At 42.5% G+C, this 15,560-nt stretch overlaps 1 protein-coding gene across 1 annotated transcript; it reads right to left on the reverse strand.

Annotated features, from left to right (window-relative positions):
• Positions 1-1,912: 1,912 nt before the first annotated feature.
• LOC141634336 (transcription termination factor MTERF9, chloroplastic-like) lies at positions 1,913-14,437 on the reverse strand. The gene is made up of 9 exons (XM_074446553.1): positions 14,032-14,437; positions 7,499-7,580; positions 7,372-7,421; positions 6,587-7,279; positions 5,699-6,116; positions 5,482-5,595; positions 3,272-3,423; positions 2,785-3,189; positions 1,913-2,692 (listed from the first exon to the last, which is right to left on the reverse strand). Exons 1-5 carry the CDS (start codon positions 14,326-14,328, stop codon positions 5,802-5,804), a joined length of 1,437 nt encoding a protein of 478 aa, XP_074302654.1. The 5' UTR covers positions 14,329-14,437; the 3' UTR covers positions 1,913-2,692; positions 2,785-3,189; positions 3,272-3,423; positions 5,482-5,595; positions 5,699-5,801.
• Positions 14,438-15,560: the final 1,123 nt, after the last annotated feature.

Below are 15,560 nucleotides of genomic sequence, written 5' to 3' on the forward strand. Positions count from 1 at the left end.
ACATCAAGCAAATCCCGGGGACCGAACGTGGAGGTCGACGCCTTAGGCGCCTCGGGGGCAACATTCAAGACAGTACAATCTCCACCGTACCTATCGTCCACGTCTTTAGAACCGCGATATCAAAAGCGAACAAGACAACGAAGGCACTGGTGGCTCACCACAATCACGGGAAAAAGGGGTGTTAGCAAACACCACCGACCCAAGAAGAGGTTGTAGATTGGAGGAAGCCTTATCAAGATTAGTTGCAGAATGACACACTTCCGGCAGAAAAAAAAGAGGTAAGAAGCTTTAAAATGCGAGCCTCGATTTGTCCGATTGATGGTGTCTTGTTCAGAAATCCTACGCAGGACCCTACCCGAGGTGCCTGGATAAGGATGAAGCCCAGTCATTTTACATACTATCCACGGTGGTGAATGTGGAAACCATGCGGGGGGGAGCACATCAACAAGGCCCTCGGGCGGGGGTACTTTGGCCCACGATGCGCAAAGATCTTTATGGAATACGCGAAAAAAAGTGTGCGCTTTGTCAAAGGTACGCCGATCGACCACCGACTGCGGAGAACCTCTCGCACCCGATTATTTTCTCCTGGCCTTTTATGAAATGGGGAATGGACATAGTGGGACCGCGCCAAGGCACCGGGAAACAAGGTCTACATGCTTGCCATGACGGACTACTTCTCCAAATGGATAGAGGCGGAATCATTCTCCCAAATTACCGAGGCCCGGGTGATATCTTTTATTAAACGCAACATCATCCGTAGGTTTGGTATTCCATCGAAATAATATGCGATAATGGGTCTCGATTTATTGGTAATAAGACGAAGCATTTTGTGCTAGTTGGAACATTTCATTGCGAAGTCTACTCCCGGGAACCCTCACCCAATGGCGGTGAGTCCAAGAATAATATCATAGTGGAGAACCCGAGAAAGAAGTTGGAAGAAATTGGGGGCAAATGGGCGGAGGAGCTACCACTAGTCCTATGGGGTGACGAGGACCACCCCTAAAGTAGAACAGGCAAGCTCCTTGACTGGTGTTGGGTCAAGCGATTATCCTTCAGAGGTCGTGGTTCCTACCCACGGATACGGGTGCCTGCAGAGGAGCGGAACAGTGGAAATGGCAAGCGGTTTAGACACGGTGGATGAGCTCGGAACCGGCGCCCGGATCGGGATGGCCTCATACAGTGCGCAGTGACCGGAGCTCTGACAAAAATGTAAAGGTCGGGACCGCAAGTAGGAGACTTGGTCCGAGGAAAGTTTTCGAACACTAAAAACTGCAGAGCGGCAAATTTGCCTACAATTGGGAAGGACCGTCATAGGGTGGAAAGTATCGTCGGAAATGGAGCCTACGGGCTCATGACAATGGAAGGGCAAATGGTCCTAGATCGTGGAATATCATCCACCTAAAGAAGTATTACATATAAAGCGACGGAGAGCGATCGGCAAAGAACCAGACATGCAATACGACCCCACCAGGTTCCAGGTTTTGCAAAAGTGTCCTTTTCCTTTCTAAGAGCTTCAATTTTTCAAATAGAACCTTAAAAATCCTTTTCCGAGCTTCCAAATAAAACTTTTGACTTCAAGTTATCAGATTATAATCAAAATTTCAGTATGCCTTAAACAAATTACCTTAAAATCTAAGTTTTATCAACAGTACGCTTTGGGCTTATTTCAAAATTTGCATGCTCTAGAAGATAGGAGCCTGCGAAAGCTAATCTGGTGGAGTTTCTATGTCCCTACACAGAGAAGCATGGACTTATGGCTAAGTACCCACAGATCGGATGAACTAGGCTCCTGGAGTACTCAGCATCTGTGCAAGCGAGGTTCCTCTGAATAGAGGGGCAACTAGATCCCAGAGCCTCCAATCAACGAAAGCCGCCAATAATACAACGAAAAAGGTGCACGCACGACAAAATAAAGGTACGCCAGAAAACGGCAGAATATTAACTAAAGCGCACGAAACGGCAAAATATCAAAACGCTTCGCTCCCATGAGCAAAGCCAAAACATACCGAAAATTATCCAAAAACTAATAAAGTTTTATGCCACACAGGCCTTAAAATAAATACGAAAATAGAAAGGAAGTGGTTCAGAGCCTCGTCGAGTACCCAAAGACAACACGCTCCACCTCTGCAGCAGGAGCTGGAACATTTCCAGGAGCAGGCTGAACAGAGTTGCCTTCCGGAACCAGGTTGTCAGCAGTGTGGGTTCCTCCCTGAACCTCTTCCTCCCCGACAGCAGAGAAGCCGTCATCCTCCTCCAAGGCGTCAATCTCAAAATCCGACAATATTCCCAAATCAACCTTCTCGGGAAAAGAGTCAGCAAACAACCGTTCTTCCTCTTCCAGATCCCAAGACAGGTGCTTCCCCTCTTGAAACTCCCTGATGCAAGCAATCTTCATCTCCCAGGAAGAACAAGCGCGAGACGGGTCGAGGGCCTTGGATAGATTGGCTTTCTTCTCTTTCAAGACCCTGTTCTCGTGATCGAGAGAGTTGTTAACCTCCATCACTTGAGCAAGCCGCTCCTCAGACTCCTTCAGGCTGATGCGCACTGAGTCAGCCTCCCCTCGAAGACCAGCCTTCTCCTTTCTCTCCACATCCAGCTGGTCAAGAAGCTCCCTTTTTTCCGTCTGCAGGAGGCATACGTCATCTTCCAGCTTAGCAAGTTTCTCCCTAATAAGGAGAGAGATCTGCAGCGACTGGCAGAAAGAAGGAAAATCCTCAAAAAAAAAAAAAAAAAAAAAAAAAAAAAAAAAAAAAAAAAAAAAAAAGAAAAACAAAAAAGATCTACCTCAAAGGCATGCTCAGCTTCCAAATCCGCCATCTCTTTTAGGGGCCTCTTCTCCGGCGACGAACGAGGACCAGGGGAAGCGTGAAGCGTTGCCCAAGTAAGGCCGGTGACCAAGGGCCCCTGGACCGCCAAACCCTTCTGGGAGCTTCAAAGTCATTTCAGGGAGGGGAGCATTAGGGCCCTTGGGAGTGGAAACTTCCCTATCCTCAGGAGGCAGCGATGCAAGAGGAGTAATTTCAACAGGCACCGAGTCAGAAGAAGTAGCAGGCTTCTTCGAGCAAGCAGCCTCGGCATCCAAAGAGGACTCGTTCTTTCTCTTAGAGGCAGGCTTGGGGGCGCCTCCAGTGGCCCTCTTCCTCCTCTGAGCCAATATCATTTGCAAAGTAACCTTGGACCTAGCAGAATCTAGGAACCAGAAATTTTCAGGAACCAGAAATTTTCAGGAACCAGAAATGAAAAGCAAGAAATAAAGGGAAGAGGGTCATACCAGACGACATTTCTTCTTCCTCCTCTTCCACAGCAGGGGTCGGTGCACCAGGAGAAAAACCAAGCAGGCGGTTAAAGGAACGTTTTTCAGAGATACGTCAAAGAGCTTCGTTAAGGAAGCTACGTCCGACGAAGGAACAGGACGATTCAAACCTGCACAAAAAAGCAAGTAAGGAAAGTAAGAAAGCAAAGAACAAAGGAACAAACAGTGGAAGGTACCAAGTACCTGTGGTAGATCTCCACTTGGAGAACAAATAATCAACTGGAGGAGGGAGAGAACTAATTTCCACGAAAATGAAACGGCGGAATCAGTCAGCGTCATTGGGTTTTGGAGGAAAGATTATACAGTGCTCCTCATTTTCCCTAACGCGCAAGGTCACTTGGTCGTGCCCCAGAGACCTCACGGTGAAGAGATGACCCAGATCCCCAAGATCAATTCCAGAATCATACAAATCGTTCATAATACAAAGAGGGACCAAAGTACGCCAAGCATAAGGGGCAACTTGGCATACGGCAAGGTTGTTAAAACGAAGAAAATCTTGAATTAACTTTGGAAAAGGAAACCTTAAACCTAGAAAAAAAGGGTAATAATACAAGCAAGTCCAACCCGGCCTACGAAAATCGGCCCTCTGACCCGAAAGAGGGACATGCACTACGACATCATCAGAAAACCCAAACAACTCCTTGATCATGGCAATATCAGCCGGATCGAATTCGGAATCGCAGGAATGAGTGGGAGTGAGAATAGAGGTAGAAGGAAACAAGTCATTAGGATTAAAACTCGGGACAGAAGAGCTAGATGATCGAGTATTTTTCCGAGCCATTGCAAAAGGAAAAGAAAGGAAAACGGAGGGTACCTGGCAAAGGGACGCGGCTTGAAGATGAAGGAGAAGGATTTTTTGGAAGATGAAAGAGAAAATTTCTTTGGGAGATGGAAAAAGTAAAGAGAAGAGTGGTATTAAAAGAACTTATGGGAAATAGGGAAGCAAGTGGGCGGTTGGAAGAGTAATGGGATGCGGCAGTTGAAGTGTCCAGGGATGAAAAGTCCAGTCTTGTCACGTCAATGAAACTCTGACGGCTTAGGAAACTGAAATTCCCGCCCAAGTGTACTTGCCCAGGAATTTGGGGGCAATTGTTGGGGATAAAATTTGCAAATTTTACTAGCAGGACACGTGGCATAAAAGGACTGGTCAATCGCGTGACTAGAGGATCGCTGACGTGGCAATGAGAGGGTCATTGGATTATCTTGAAGAAACACACACAAGTAGCATGCATAAAACGTGGCAGGAGAAGAAGTCAAAGTAACTGCCCCTATTTTTCAGGTAACAGTCCCTGGATGCTAGGAGCCTGACTCGGAGGAGCCTGCTGCAGTCAAAACCCTAGAAGGATAACTATAAAAGGGAGGAGCATACGTTTGAGGAGATCATTCTCTGGCCAATTATTAAAAAGAAACACCATTGTACTTCCTTACTTGCTACGAAAATCTTGAAAGTCATAGTGAAAATACTTGGCGGGATTCCGACTCCCCCCGCGGTTGTTCCCACATCGGGTTTTCCGCGTCACCAAAATTCTCGCGTGTCATATTTTTTATTTCTTTATTTTTTACCTTTGCTTGTCGATTTCTTTACTTATTCGAAGTCACAAACGATCACTTTGACCCCCACAAAAATCTAACTGGTAAATTTTTACCCAAAACAACCCCCAAGATATTTTACTTATTCTAAGTGGTAACCCAGTTAGTAATTTCCGTTAGATTTTCTGTCACTTACCTCTAATTTCCGTCACCCCTCAATTAAGCCCCACCAGTTCTCACATCTTCTATCATCACTCCATCATCTACAATCCACCAAAGCCACCACCTATCACCTCCTTCAACCAACCCCTAATCAGTATTTCAGTTGTTTTTTTCCCCTAGTAACCTCCCACCTCCCTCTTTTTAATAGGAGTAAAATATTATGATATGATAAGGTAACAGAGACAACTTAGTGTTCCCGTAGCTAGAAACTTTTCTAAAAACTCTGTGCAAAACTAGTCGATAGCTAAATCCACTTTTTTTTGGGGGCAAGGTAATTATGATGGGAAGGAGAAGGATGTAACTGCAAGGGGCTGAAAGGAAAGCCTACACTTCTCCGTATTCCTTACCAATGAGTTATCATAAAGTAATGAACTTAAAATTGAGAACATCAGTTTGGGTATAGGCGTATAGCTAACCTTGAAAGTTTGACATCAAAATTCACCGGAGTCGACCTGAAGCTTAGATTGCGACATTCTTCACCTTCAATCATTGTGAGTATAATTATAAACAAGAGCGGACGAGATAAATTCCTGTTTTAGTTTTGCATAGCAATGGTTGGTTAGTAGCAGATAATTCCTCAGTCAGATCTAAAAGAGAAAGGTAAGAAAATTTGCAGAAAAGATGAGAACATACCATGAGTGTCAGGATACAATATCGTCGCTAAAAAACAGTGATACCAGCCCTTCAGCTGTCTTGTTAGTTCCATGTCAGTGGAAACAAGATTTACAGTAATTTATCATTGCTTTTCATACTTCTTGGCAAACTCTTTGAGCAACATGTTTTGCCTGAATTCTATGTACTGGTCAACACTAGTTCCAGCCCACTGCTGACAGAAGGATTCGTCAGTTGGGACTAGAGAGCTAAGAGGAAATGGTCCCTCTGGTGCTTTGTTAAGGAAAATCAAGAATCTATGTCGGGGACGTATTCTCTGTTCCAGTGACAGACTTAAGTACATTGGATACTTAGTCAAGGATTGGACCTCATTCCGTAGTTCATTTACCAGATACGTGTACTTTGGCTTAAGATTTTTCTCCAATGACAAAGATAGTACCTGCAAAAACATCATGATAAGAAACTCACAAATACTCAAGGTGAATAACACAGAGCGTTATTGTTTAAATGCGAAAGGACACAAGTAGTTTTCTTTTACAATGGAGCCAAAAGCTCGTTATTCTGTGGTTCTGGATTATGGTCAAATAAAGCAAAATGGCTCACTAAAATTGTAAAATAGCCATCATTCGATATACTTTTCACCATAGATTATATGGAAACAACATCTACATGATGCGTATATTCAACCCTCTCATCCCGTCATTTGTGGGGGACTTTTGAGGCACTTGGGTTATGTTGTTGTTGGTGAGAAAGAGCATAATATATAAAGTATGAATATATGCAGAACCATGTATATATCAATGAATCACTTATTAACCCATAACAAATTGTCAATCCCTACACAATGGGCAATTGGACACCTAAGATAGTAGTTAAGCATTAACGAATTAAAGAGTTGAAGAAAGTCACCTGAGTAATACTAGTCAAGACCTTTAAGATGTCAGAATTTTGCAAACCAATGCTTCTCAGAAACTTTATCCTAGGCAATATTCCATCTTCAATACTGTAATGTAGGAGTTGAGGATGTTTAGTGACCATTTTCACAATGCTTTCTCTAGGTGCTGCCAACTCTTCTGTAAGGAAATCAAAACGATCATTCCATGAAATGTCAACACGCTGAACAAGAATTTGCGGGCTCAATGTTACAACTTTGCCCAAGTCGTTTGCTTTGATACCAACCTCTTCAATCAAATATCTTACAGTGGGCTTCAAGGAATTTTCAACACTATAAGAAAATATTGATGGGGCAGCAGTGATCACTTGCGCTATCTTTGCTTCAGGGAGGCCTAAATCAAGCAAAAAAGACACACGTGGCTTCATAGTGCTGTCCACTGTATACTCAAGAATTTGTGGTTGCCTTGATAACATCTTTTTAATGTCCTTGTGCTTTACGCCAAGTTCCGTAAGGTATCCAAGTCTCTCCCGTACGGAATGCAAATTTATATTGAAAGCATTCATGTGCCTCCGATGCATCTGAATAAAGTGAGATTCTTTCATTCCATAGGTGCTTAGGTAATCAAGAAGGGGAATCCATCTATTATCTACTCTAAATTCCTCCGAGAGCTGAGCATACTTTTTCTTTGCACCTTTATGTGCATCAAACTGCAATGGAAGACATGAATAGAAAGGCTTTTTAATGCAGAATGCAACAAGCCATACTCAAACTGACACTTAGCTACATAATCAAAGCCTACCTTCCCTTTGGAACCTGGTTTACCACCAACATTAGCTTTTCTTCGGTTTCCTAGAAAAAGACGGTTGAGTGAGTACTGAGAATTGACTCACAAAAACACATACCAAGAAAAAAGCATGGATCCATACCTGGCCTCGTCTTGGCCACTTCAAGCAATTTAGAACTCTGTCGACCATTAGTAAAATTTGCAGGCTCCGCAAATTCATCATCCTGCACACGTAAGCCATGAAACAATCAAACTTTAGAGACATACAAGTCAAGAGTTTTAAAACACGCAAGTCCATTGACAAGCCATAAGAAGCCAATGGTTTTTGCATCAAGGACATTTTTTAAAACTTTTTTTAACGGAAGTCGGAAAACAATAGAATCACAATGCTTCAAGACCTGATGTTTTTAGATATCAGGTTACAAACCTACAGAAAGCAGCAACTTCTCTGCCCTTGATGTCGAATAACTCACAACTACAATGTCATCACAACTCAAGTTCAAAGACCACCATGAGCAACAAGGTCACGAAATTGAGAAATGATAGAAGTTAAAGATGTAAGAGTTTTAAATGAAACTTTTCATGGAAAATAGTTCGATCACATTGTGCAATGATTTAATGGCAATAGAAGGATATTGGCCGTAAATTCCATAAGCACAACACAAGTATATTAGAATGTTGTTTTCTTCGCTTTTAAGGTAACCATTTGATTGCAACATATAACATCCACAAAATCCAAGTGCTTCAAAGACTCCTGCAAATTGGAGGTCAGATGTATGCAACCTTAACTCTCTTTCAGCGGCACAAAGAGTTTGTTTCCTAATCAGCCAAATGAAAATTGCGTCGAGTATTGCTTTGCTTCTAAATGACTGCTACTAGTGATTAGCAAAGTACTCCTCTGTCCCGGTCATTTGTTGTCCCATTCCATTTTGGGTGTTTCAGTCAATTGTTGTCCTTTCTATTTTAAGAATTATCTTAATGAGCAATTTGATCATTCACACCCAATTTGTGATTTTGTTTCACTTGTCATTTAGTAATTGGCTCCCTCCCCTTTCCTTGGTCTTTGGTCTTTGTGTCAAAAACAAAGGACAACAATTGACAGGGAGTATTAGTCAAAGATTGAGTAACAAGAACAAACATACTTGCTGAGCTGATACAGTGTTATGTGCACAACTGGTTAAGCCATATAACAGAATAACAAACTGGGGCCAGCTGTCCCTGCTTAGCTGTCAAGTTTGTTAAGGTTGTTAGGAATTGGTTATGAGACTTTTGGAGGGAAAATCAGTTAGATAAAGTTGTATATAATAGAGTCTCAGTTCATTGTAAACATCATCTGTCATTTTAGCAAACTCATTTCCCTTCTCTAATTCTCTCTAAAGTCCTCTGTAATTCTACAAGAATTCTTTAATAAAGATTACCAATTCGATTCCTTTCTCTTTTTGGGAATCCTATTGTAATTCTAGGGTTTCCTCGATTGATTATCTGACCCACCATATCAGTGGTATCAGAGATCCTTCCTGGATTCTTTGTATAAAAAAAAATGGCACCACGAAATCCGAGAAACTCTGATAATCCAGCTGATGAAACTTTGCAATCAATGGAGGATAGAGTGAAGAATTTGGGTGAAGCTGTGATCAACATTGAAGCTAATTTGGGGGAATTCGTCAGAATTCACAACCAAGACAAAGTGGAATTGAATGCTCAAATTCAACTACATCAGCAAAGTTTGGGTGACAAAATCGATCAAATGAATTCAAGAATGGAGCAGCTGTTGAGTCAAATGGTTGCAGTTTCTACAAGGGTCGGGAATCTGGAGAAAGATTCTGGGTGTTCTAATCAAAATGGGGGTCGAAATTCTGGTAATTTCATAAACCCTAATTCCAGTTTTAGTCGTTTTTCAAGAGTTGAATTCCCTAGATTTAATGGCGATGATGTTCTTGGGTGGATTTACAAATGTGAACAGTTTTTTGAAGTTGATTCCACTTCTGAAAACACTAAAGTCAAAATGGTTTCAATTCATTTAGAAAGTAAAGCATTGTTGTGGCACCAATCTTTGATGAAAACTAGGGAGTTTGGTAGTTGGCCTACTTGGGATGAGTATAAGGCGGCCATTGTTGCGAGGTTTGGGAACAACCCTTTTGATGACCCTATAGCAGAAATCATGAACTTGAGACAAAAGGGAACTGTGGAGCAATATCAGGAGCAATTTGATGGTCTTTTGAACAGAACTGATTTATCTGAAAAGCAGGCCTTGAGTTGTTTTTTGAAAGGTTTAGATGCTGATATACAAAATACAGTGAGGATGCATAAACCTCAGACTTTAATGGAGGCATTTGCCTTAGCAAAATTGCAGGAGGCTACCATTTCTTCATTCATCAGGAAGTCTAAACCCTTGTTAGAAAAACCAGTCTCCAAAAACCCTTTTCAACAATCGTTTCACCAATCAAAACCCTCACAATATGGGGGTAGTAGCAGTAGTGGAGGGCAGAAGTTTGCTGTTAATACCAATAAAAAACTAACTACTGCCAGGTTGAGTGAGAAAGAAGTAGCAGAAAGAAGGGCAAAACATTTGTGTTTTACTTGTAATGAGAAATGGTCACCCACCCATAAGTGCACAGCACAGTTGCATAGTATTGAAATTTTGACTTTGGTGGAGGACGATAACTCTGAAGAAGGGAGTACAGTCTCTTCTGAGACTGAACATGGGTATTCTGTGGAGGATGAGATCCCTCCTTTAATTTCCTTGAATGCCATTAATGGAAATACCACCTATCAAACTATGAGGGTCACTGGTAAAGTGAGGGGCAATGCATTGCACATCTTGATTGATTCAGGCAGCACTCATAACTTTTTAGATGTGAATGTGGCTAAAAAGTTTGGGTGTAAGGTGAAAAACACATGTCCTTTGGTGGTGTCAGTGGCTAATGGGGACACTATACTCAGCAAATCCATGTGTGAGCAGTTTAAGTGGGAGCTGCAGGGTCATGAGTTCAGCACTGATGTTATGTTGGTACCTTTGGGAGGTTGTGAAATGGTGCTTGGAATTCAGTGGCTCACTTCCCTGGGTCCTGTGCTATGGGACTTCAGTAAACTGAGAATGGAGTTTAAGTTTCAAGGGAGGAAGCATGTTTTGAGAGAGTTTAAGTTTCAAGGGAGGAAGCATGTTTTGAGAGGATCACAGGCAGCAGCTTCATTGCACTGGATGGGTGTTAAACAACTACATCAGGCTATTAGTAAGATTCCAGCAAAAGGAGGAGGTGGACAACTGTTTGCATTGAGAGCTTATCCTGCTAATGTGGGAGAATTCTGTGGAATTGAAGGAGCGCATCCTGCTAATTCAGGAGAGTCCTATAAAAGGGAAGGCAAGGTCACTCACCAACAGATCCAACAACTTCTGGGGGAGTATGATGATATCTTCAGGGAACCTACTACTTTGCCACCTCATAGAGACCATGACCACAAAATCCACCAAAAAGAAGGGGTTCCACCTGTTAATGTTAGGCCATATAGATACCCTGTGATACAAAAAGATGCGATTGAACAAATAGTACAGGAGATGTTGGAGAGTGGGGTAGTAAGGCCAAGTCAGAGTCCATTTTCTTCTCCCATTGTGCTAGTAAAGAAAAAAGATGGGACATGGAGGTTATGTGTGGATTACAGAGAGCTAAACAAGAACACCATCAAGGATAAATTCCCCATTCCTGTGATTGAGGAGTTGCTAGATGAACTTCATGGGTCAAGCATCTTCTCTAAAATTGACCTAAGGTCAGGGTATTGGCAAATTAGGATGCACCCATCAGATGTGGAAAAGACAGCTTTTAGAACCCATGAGGGGCACTATGAATTCCTAGTGATGCCTTTTGGTCTCACTAATGCTCCATCAACATTTCAACACCTTATGAACACTATATTCAAACCACACCTGAGAAAATTCATTTTGGTTTTCTTTGATGATATCCTTATCTACAGTCAGACACTTGAGGATCACTTGGTGCACCTGAGACTAACTTTTGAAATTCTGAGACAACACACCCTGTTTGCTAAGATGTCTAAATGTACTTTTGGAGCACCTGAGGTGGAGTACTTGGGGCATCTAATTTCTGAAAAAGGGGTGGCAACTGAGAGCTCTAAAATAGCAGCTATGGTGGAATGGCCAGAACCAGCTACTGTCAAAGAATTAAGAGGTTTCCTTGGTTTAACGGGCTATTATAGGAAATTCATCAGGTGGTATGGGGTCCTGAGTAAACCCCTTACTAGTTTGTTGAAAAAGAATGCATTTGTGTGGACTGATGAAGCATCACAGGCATTTAGGAAGTTGAAGGAAGCCATGACTCGTGCTCCTGTGCTAGCTCTACCTGATTTTGGGAAAGAGTTTGTCATTGAAACTGATGCCTCTGATATTGGGATGGGGGCTGTACTGGCCCAAGAAGGCCACCCTATTGCCTACATTAGTAAGGCATTCTCATCCAAGGCAAGATCATACTCTACTTATGAAAAAGAATTGTTGGCCCTTGTTTTTGCTGTGGAAAAGTGGAGACCTTACCTAGTGGGAAGACATTTTGTCATCAAAACTGATCACTTCAGCTTCAAATATTGGTTGGAACAGAAGATAAGTACTCCTTTTCAGAGTAAATGTTTGCCAAAACTTATGGGACTCGATTATGAGATCAAGTACAGAAAGGGAGAAGATAACAAAGCTGCGGATGCTTTGTCAAGGATCACTGGACATCAACTCATGTCCTTGCTGGTATCTCAATTGGATACTGAGTTACTGGCATTGATTAAGCAAAGTTGGACACATGATGGAGCCTTACAAACACTGATACAACAGATAAAAGATGGCATCCAGAGCAAATTTTGCTGGGAAAATGAGGAGTTAAGGAGGAAGGACAGATTGGTAGTGGGGGCTGATGAGAATTTGAGGACTAAAATTGTTGGTCTGGTACATAACTCACCTTTGGGAGGGCATTCTGGTGTTCAAGCTACTCTTAAAAGGCTGAAAAGCTTATTCTTTTGGAAGCACATGGGGAGGGATGTCAGAAATTATATAAGACAATGCGGAGTTTGCCAAAAATGTAAGCCTATCCTGCAAAACCCTGCTAGCTTGTTGCAACCCCTGCCCATACCACATGCAATTTGGGTGGACATATCCATGGACTTCATAGAAGGCTTACCAAAATCTCAAGGGAAGGATGTCATTTTGGTAGTAGTGGATAGGCTGAGTAAGTATGCCCATTTTCTGTTGCTTAGCCATCCCTTCACTGCCGTTACTGTGGCCCAGCTATTCCTTGACCATGTGTTTAAGCTACATGGGATGCCAAGATCTATTGTGAGTGATAGGGACAAGATATTCCTCAGTAACTTTTGGCAGGAGTTGTTCAAATTGCAAAGAAATCGAATTGTTGATGTCAACAGCCTATCACCCTCAAACCGATGGTCAAACCGAAGTGGTCAACAGATGCCTTGAATCTTACTTGAGATGTATGACTGGTGAGAAACCCAGGGAATGGGCTAGGTGGATACCCTTAGCTGAATGGTGGTATAACACTAACTACCATTCCTCAGCTCATACCACTCCCTATGAGATTGTGTATGGTCAGAGTCCAGCTTTACATGTTCCATATGTTCTCAAGGACAGTAAGGTGGAAGCCATTGATAGGAGTCTAAGTGCCAGGGAGGATTGCATTAACATGTTGAAGTTTCATTTGACGAGGGCCCAAGAAAGAATGAAGAAAATGGCTGACAAAGGAAGGGTGGAGAAAGAGCTTGCAGTAGGTGATATGGCTTATGTCAAATTGCAACCTTATAGACAGCAGTCGGTGCTAAGAAGAACATGTGCCAAATTATCACCTCGATACTTTGGTCCTTTTGTGGTGGAGGGAAAAGTGGGTCAGGTTTCTTACAAGTTGAAACTTCCTAGTCAAGCTAAAATACATTCTGTTTTTCACATTTCTTTACTGAGAAAACATGAAGGCCCGGTACCTATGGTGAGCTCACTTCCTGAAATGGATGACATGCACCAGATTTGCGCTGAGCCAGTTGCCATATTGGACAGGAAGTTGATGAAGAAAGGGGTGCGTGGGGTAGTTTATGTGTTGGTTCAATGGTCAAATTCCACACCTGAAGATGCTACCTGGGAGCCTTATGATGACATTCAAAAACGTTTTCCAGAGTTCAATTTAGAAGCAGCTGTTGGTTAAGGGGGTTGGATTGTTATGTGCACAACTGGTTAAGCCATATAACAGAATAACAAACTGGGGCCAGCTGTCCCTGCTTAGCTGTCAAGTTTGTTAAGGTTGTTAGGAATTGGTTATGAGACTTTTGGAGGGAAAATCAGTTAGATAAAGTTGTATATAATAGAGTCTCAGTTCATTGTAAACATCATCTGTCATTTTAGCAAACTCATTTCCCTTCTCTAATTCTCTCTAAAGTCCTCTGTAATTCTACAAGAATTCTTTAATAAAGATTTACCAATTCGATTCCTTTCTCTTTTTGGGAATCCTATTGTAATTCTAGGGTTTCCTCGATTGATTATCTGACCCACCATATCATACAGCAGGACGCTTCTAAATAATAATAGTGCCGGAAATCGAAACGCAATCAACTTGAACGCATTAAAGTAAGAAGGTAAACAAATGATGCAACGAGAGAAATAGAAGTTAAGTAGAAACATACATCATCATTGAAACAGGGGGAATCATCATCGTCGTCATCATCATTATCAAGTACCTCCGCGACGACTACAGCAACGGAGTCATCATCATCGTAGACGGAGAGAGGGTCGCCGTAGGGGGGGCGGCGATTAGGCTTGAGAAGATTAGAATTGGAGTGAGCGGAGGGGAGGATGAAACGGCGGGGAACGGCGGCGGAAGGCGGTGAAGAGAAGAGAAAGCAGCGGCGGAGGAAGAAGAGATGGAGGGGTGATACGGTGGTGGAGGTGGTGAGGATAGAGAGAAGCATATAAGAAGACATTTAGCAGAGAAGAGAAGGGGAAATTAGGGGAGAAGGGAAAATGCCCTAAAAATGGAGGGAAGGGAAGGGAAGGGAAGGGAAGGGGGAAAGAATCAGGGGGTTTAGCGTTATCTTCTTCTTCATCATCTTCTGAATATTCTTGTGAGGTGAGTGGCATGGTGTGGAGAGACTGTCAACTGTGGACCAGACGATTTCAGGATAAGATGCAAGCTCGTTTTTAGCCTTCTTTTCCGTCAATTCTTATATCCCACACCCATGTGTAGGATACTACATACTCCCTCCAACCCCCCACTCCCCACTAGGGATGGCAGTGGGTCGGGGACCCGACCCAGACCCTGAGGGTCGGACCCTAATGGGTCGGGTATGGGTCTCATTTTTTTAGACCCAATGGGTATGGGTCGGGTATGGGTCTTAAGAAAATATTTGGGGTAAATTAAGATCAAGTTATGAGACCCATACTCGACCCTTAGACCCTTTATTAAAAAAAAAAAAAAAAAAAATCACAACTTTTCTGAATTCATATTGGCAAACCGTAGAAACCCAACTAAAGTCTCTTTCTCTTCCCTCATCCCATAAAGCGATAAAACGCAACCAAACTCTTCTGATAATACCACCACTGACACAAGAAAACCACCACCACAACACTGATACGCGACTGACAACCACCTCTCTAATAAGCGGCGACCGACAACGACCATTAAACGGCAGCCAGCGACGGTCAGATGGAGACGGCTATCAAGTACGGTATTGATTTTTGGGTTCCGAGTTTGATTCTTTCACATGTATTTGGATGTAAAATTAATTTAGGTCTTCTTTGTCTTTCTTAATCTGTTTGGTATGTATATTGGATTTGGTAGTGTACAATAGAGATTAATAAACTCATAATGTTAAAGTAGTATAAATTTTTTTTTAATATTATAGACTCCATTTGTTAATCCTTATTCTTAAAGTGGTATCAAACTCCGGATCCGGGTAGACCTGACCTACCCTTACCCATAGGTCCCAGGGTATGGGTCCTCAAATTTTAGACCCTCATGCGGTCCAGGTCCGACGGGTCCAAAGGAAAATCTCGGGTCGAGGCCCCAGTGACCCTACCTGCATCTCTACCCATTGTCATCCCTACTCCCCACTCATCCTCAACTTCCCCCTTTTTTTTTCTTTTTTTCTTTTTTTGCTTTTTTTCCTCATAAAATTTTAAAACAAAAAATTAACTTCCACTTTTAAGAAAAAGC

Source organism: Silene latifolia, chromosome Y (assembly GCF_048544455.1).
Source record: "Silene latifolia isolate original U9 population chromosome Y, ASM4854445v1, whole genome shotgun sequence".
Lineage (NCBI taxonomy): Eukaryota > Viridiplantae > Streptophyta > Magnoliopsida > Caryophyllales > Caryophyllaceae > Silene > Silene latifolia.

What these genes read in the sequence shown, in the direction of transcription:
- LOC141634336 (XM_074446553.1), bottom strand. Translation starts at nt 14,328, where the DNA reads ATGTCTTCTTATATGCTTCTCTCTATCCTCACCACCTCCACCACCGTA. An exon ending in CCCCCTGTTTCAATGATGAT is followed by an intron (nt 7,581 to 14,031) that starts GTATGTTTCTAC and finishes TTACGTGTGCAG; the next exon opens with GATGATGAATTTGCGGAGCC. An exon ending in AACCAGGTTCCAAAGGGAAG is followed by an intron (nt 7,280 to 7,371) that starts GTAGGCTTTGAT and finishes CTTCCATTGCAG; the next exon opens with TTTGATGCACATAAAGGTGC.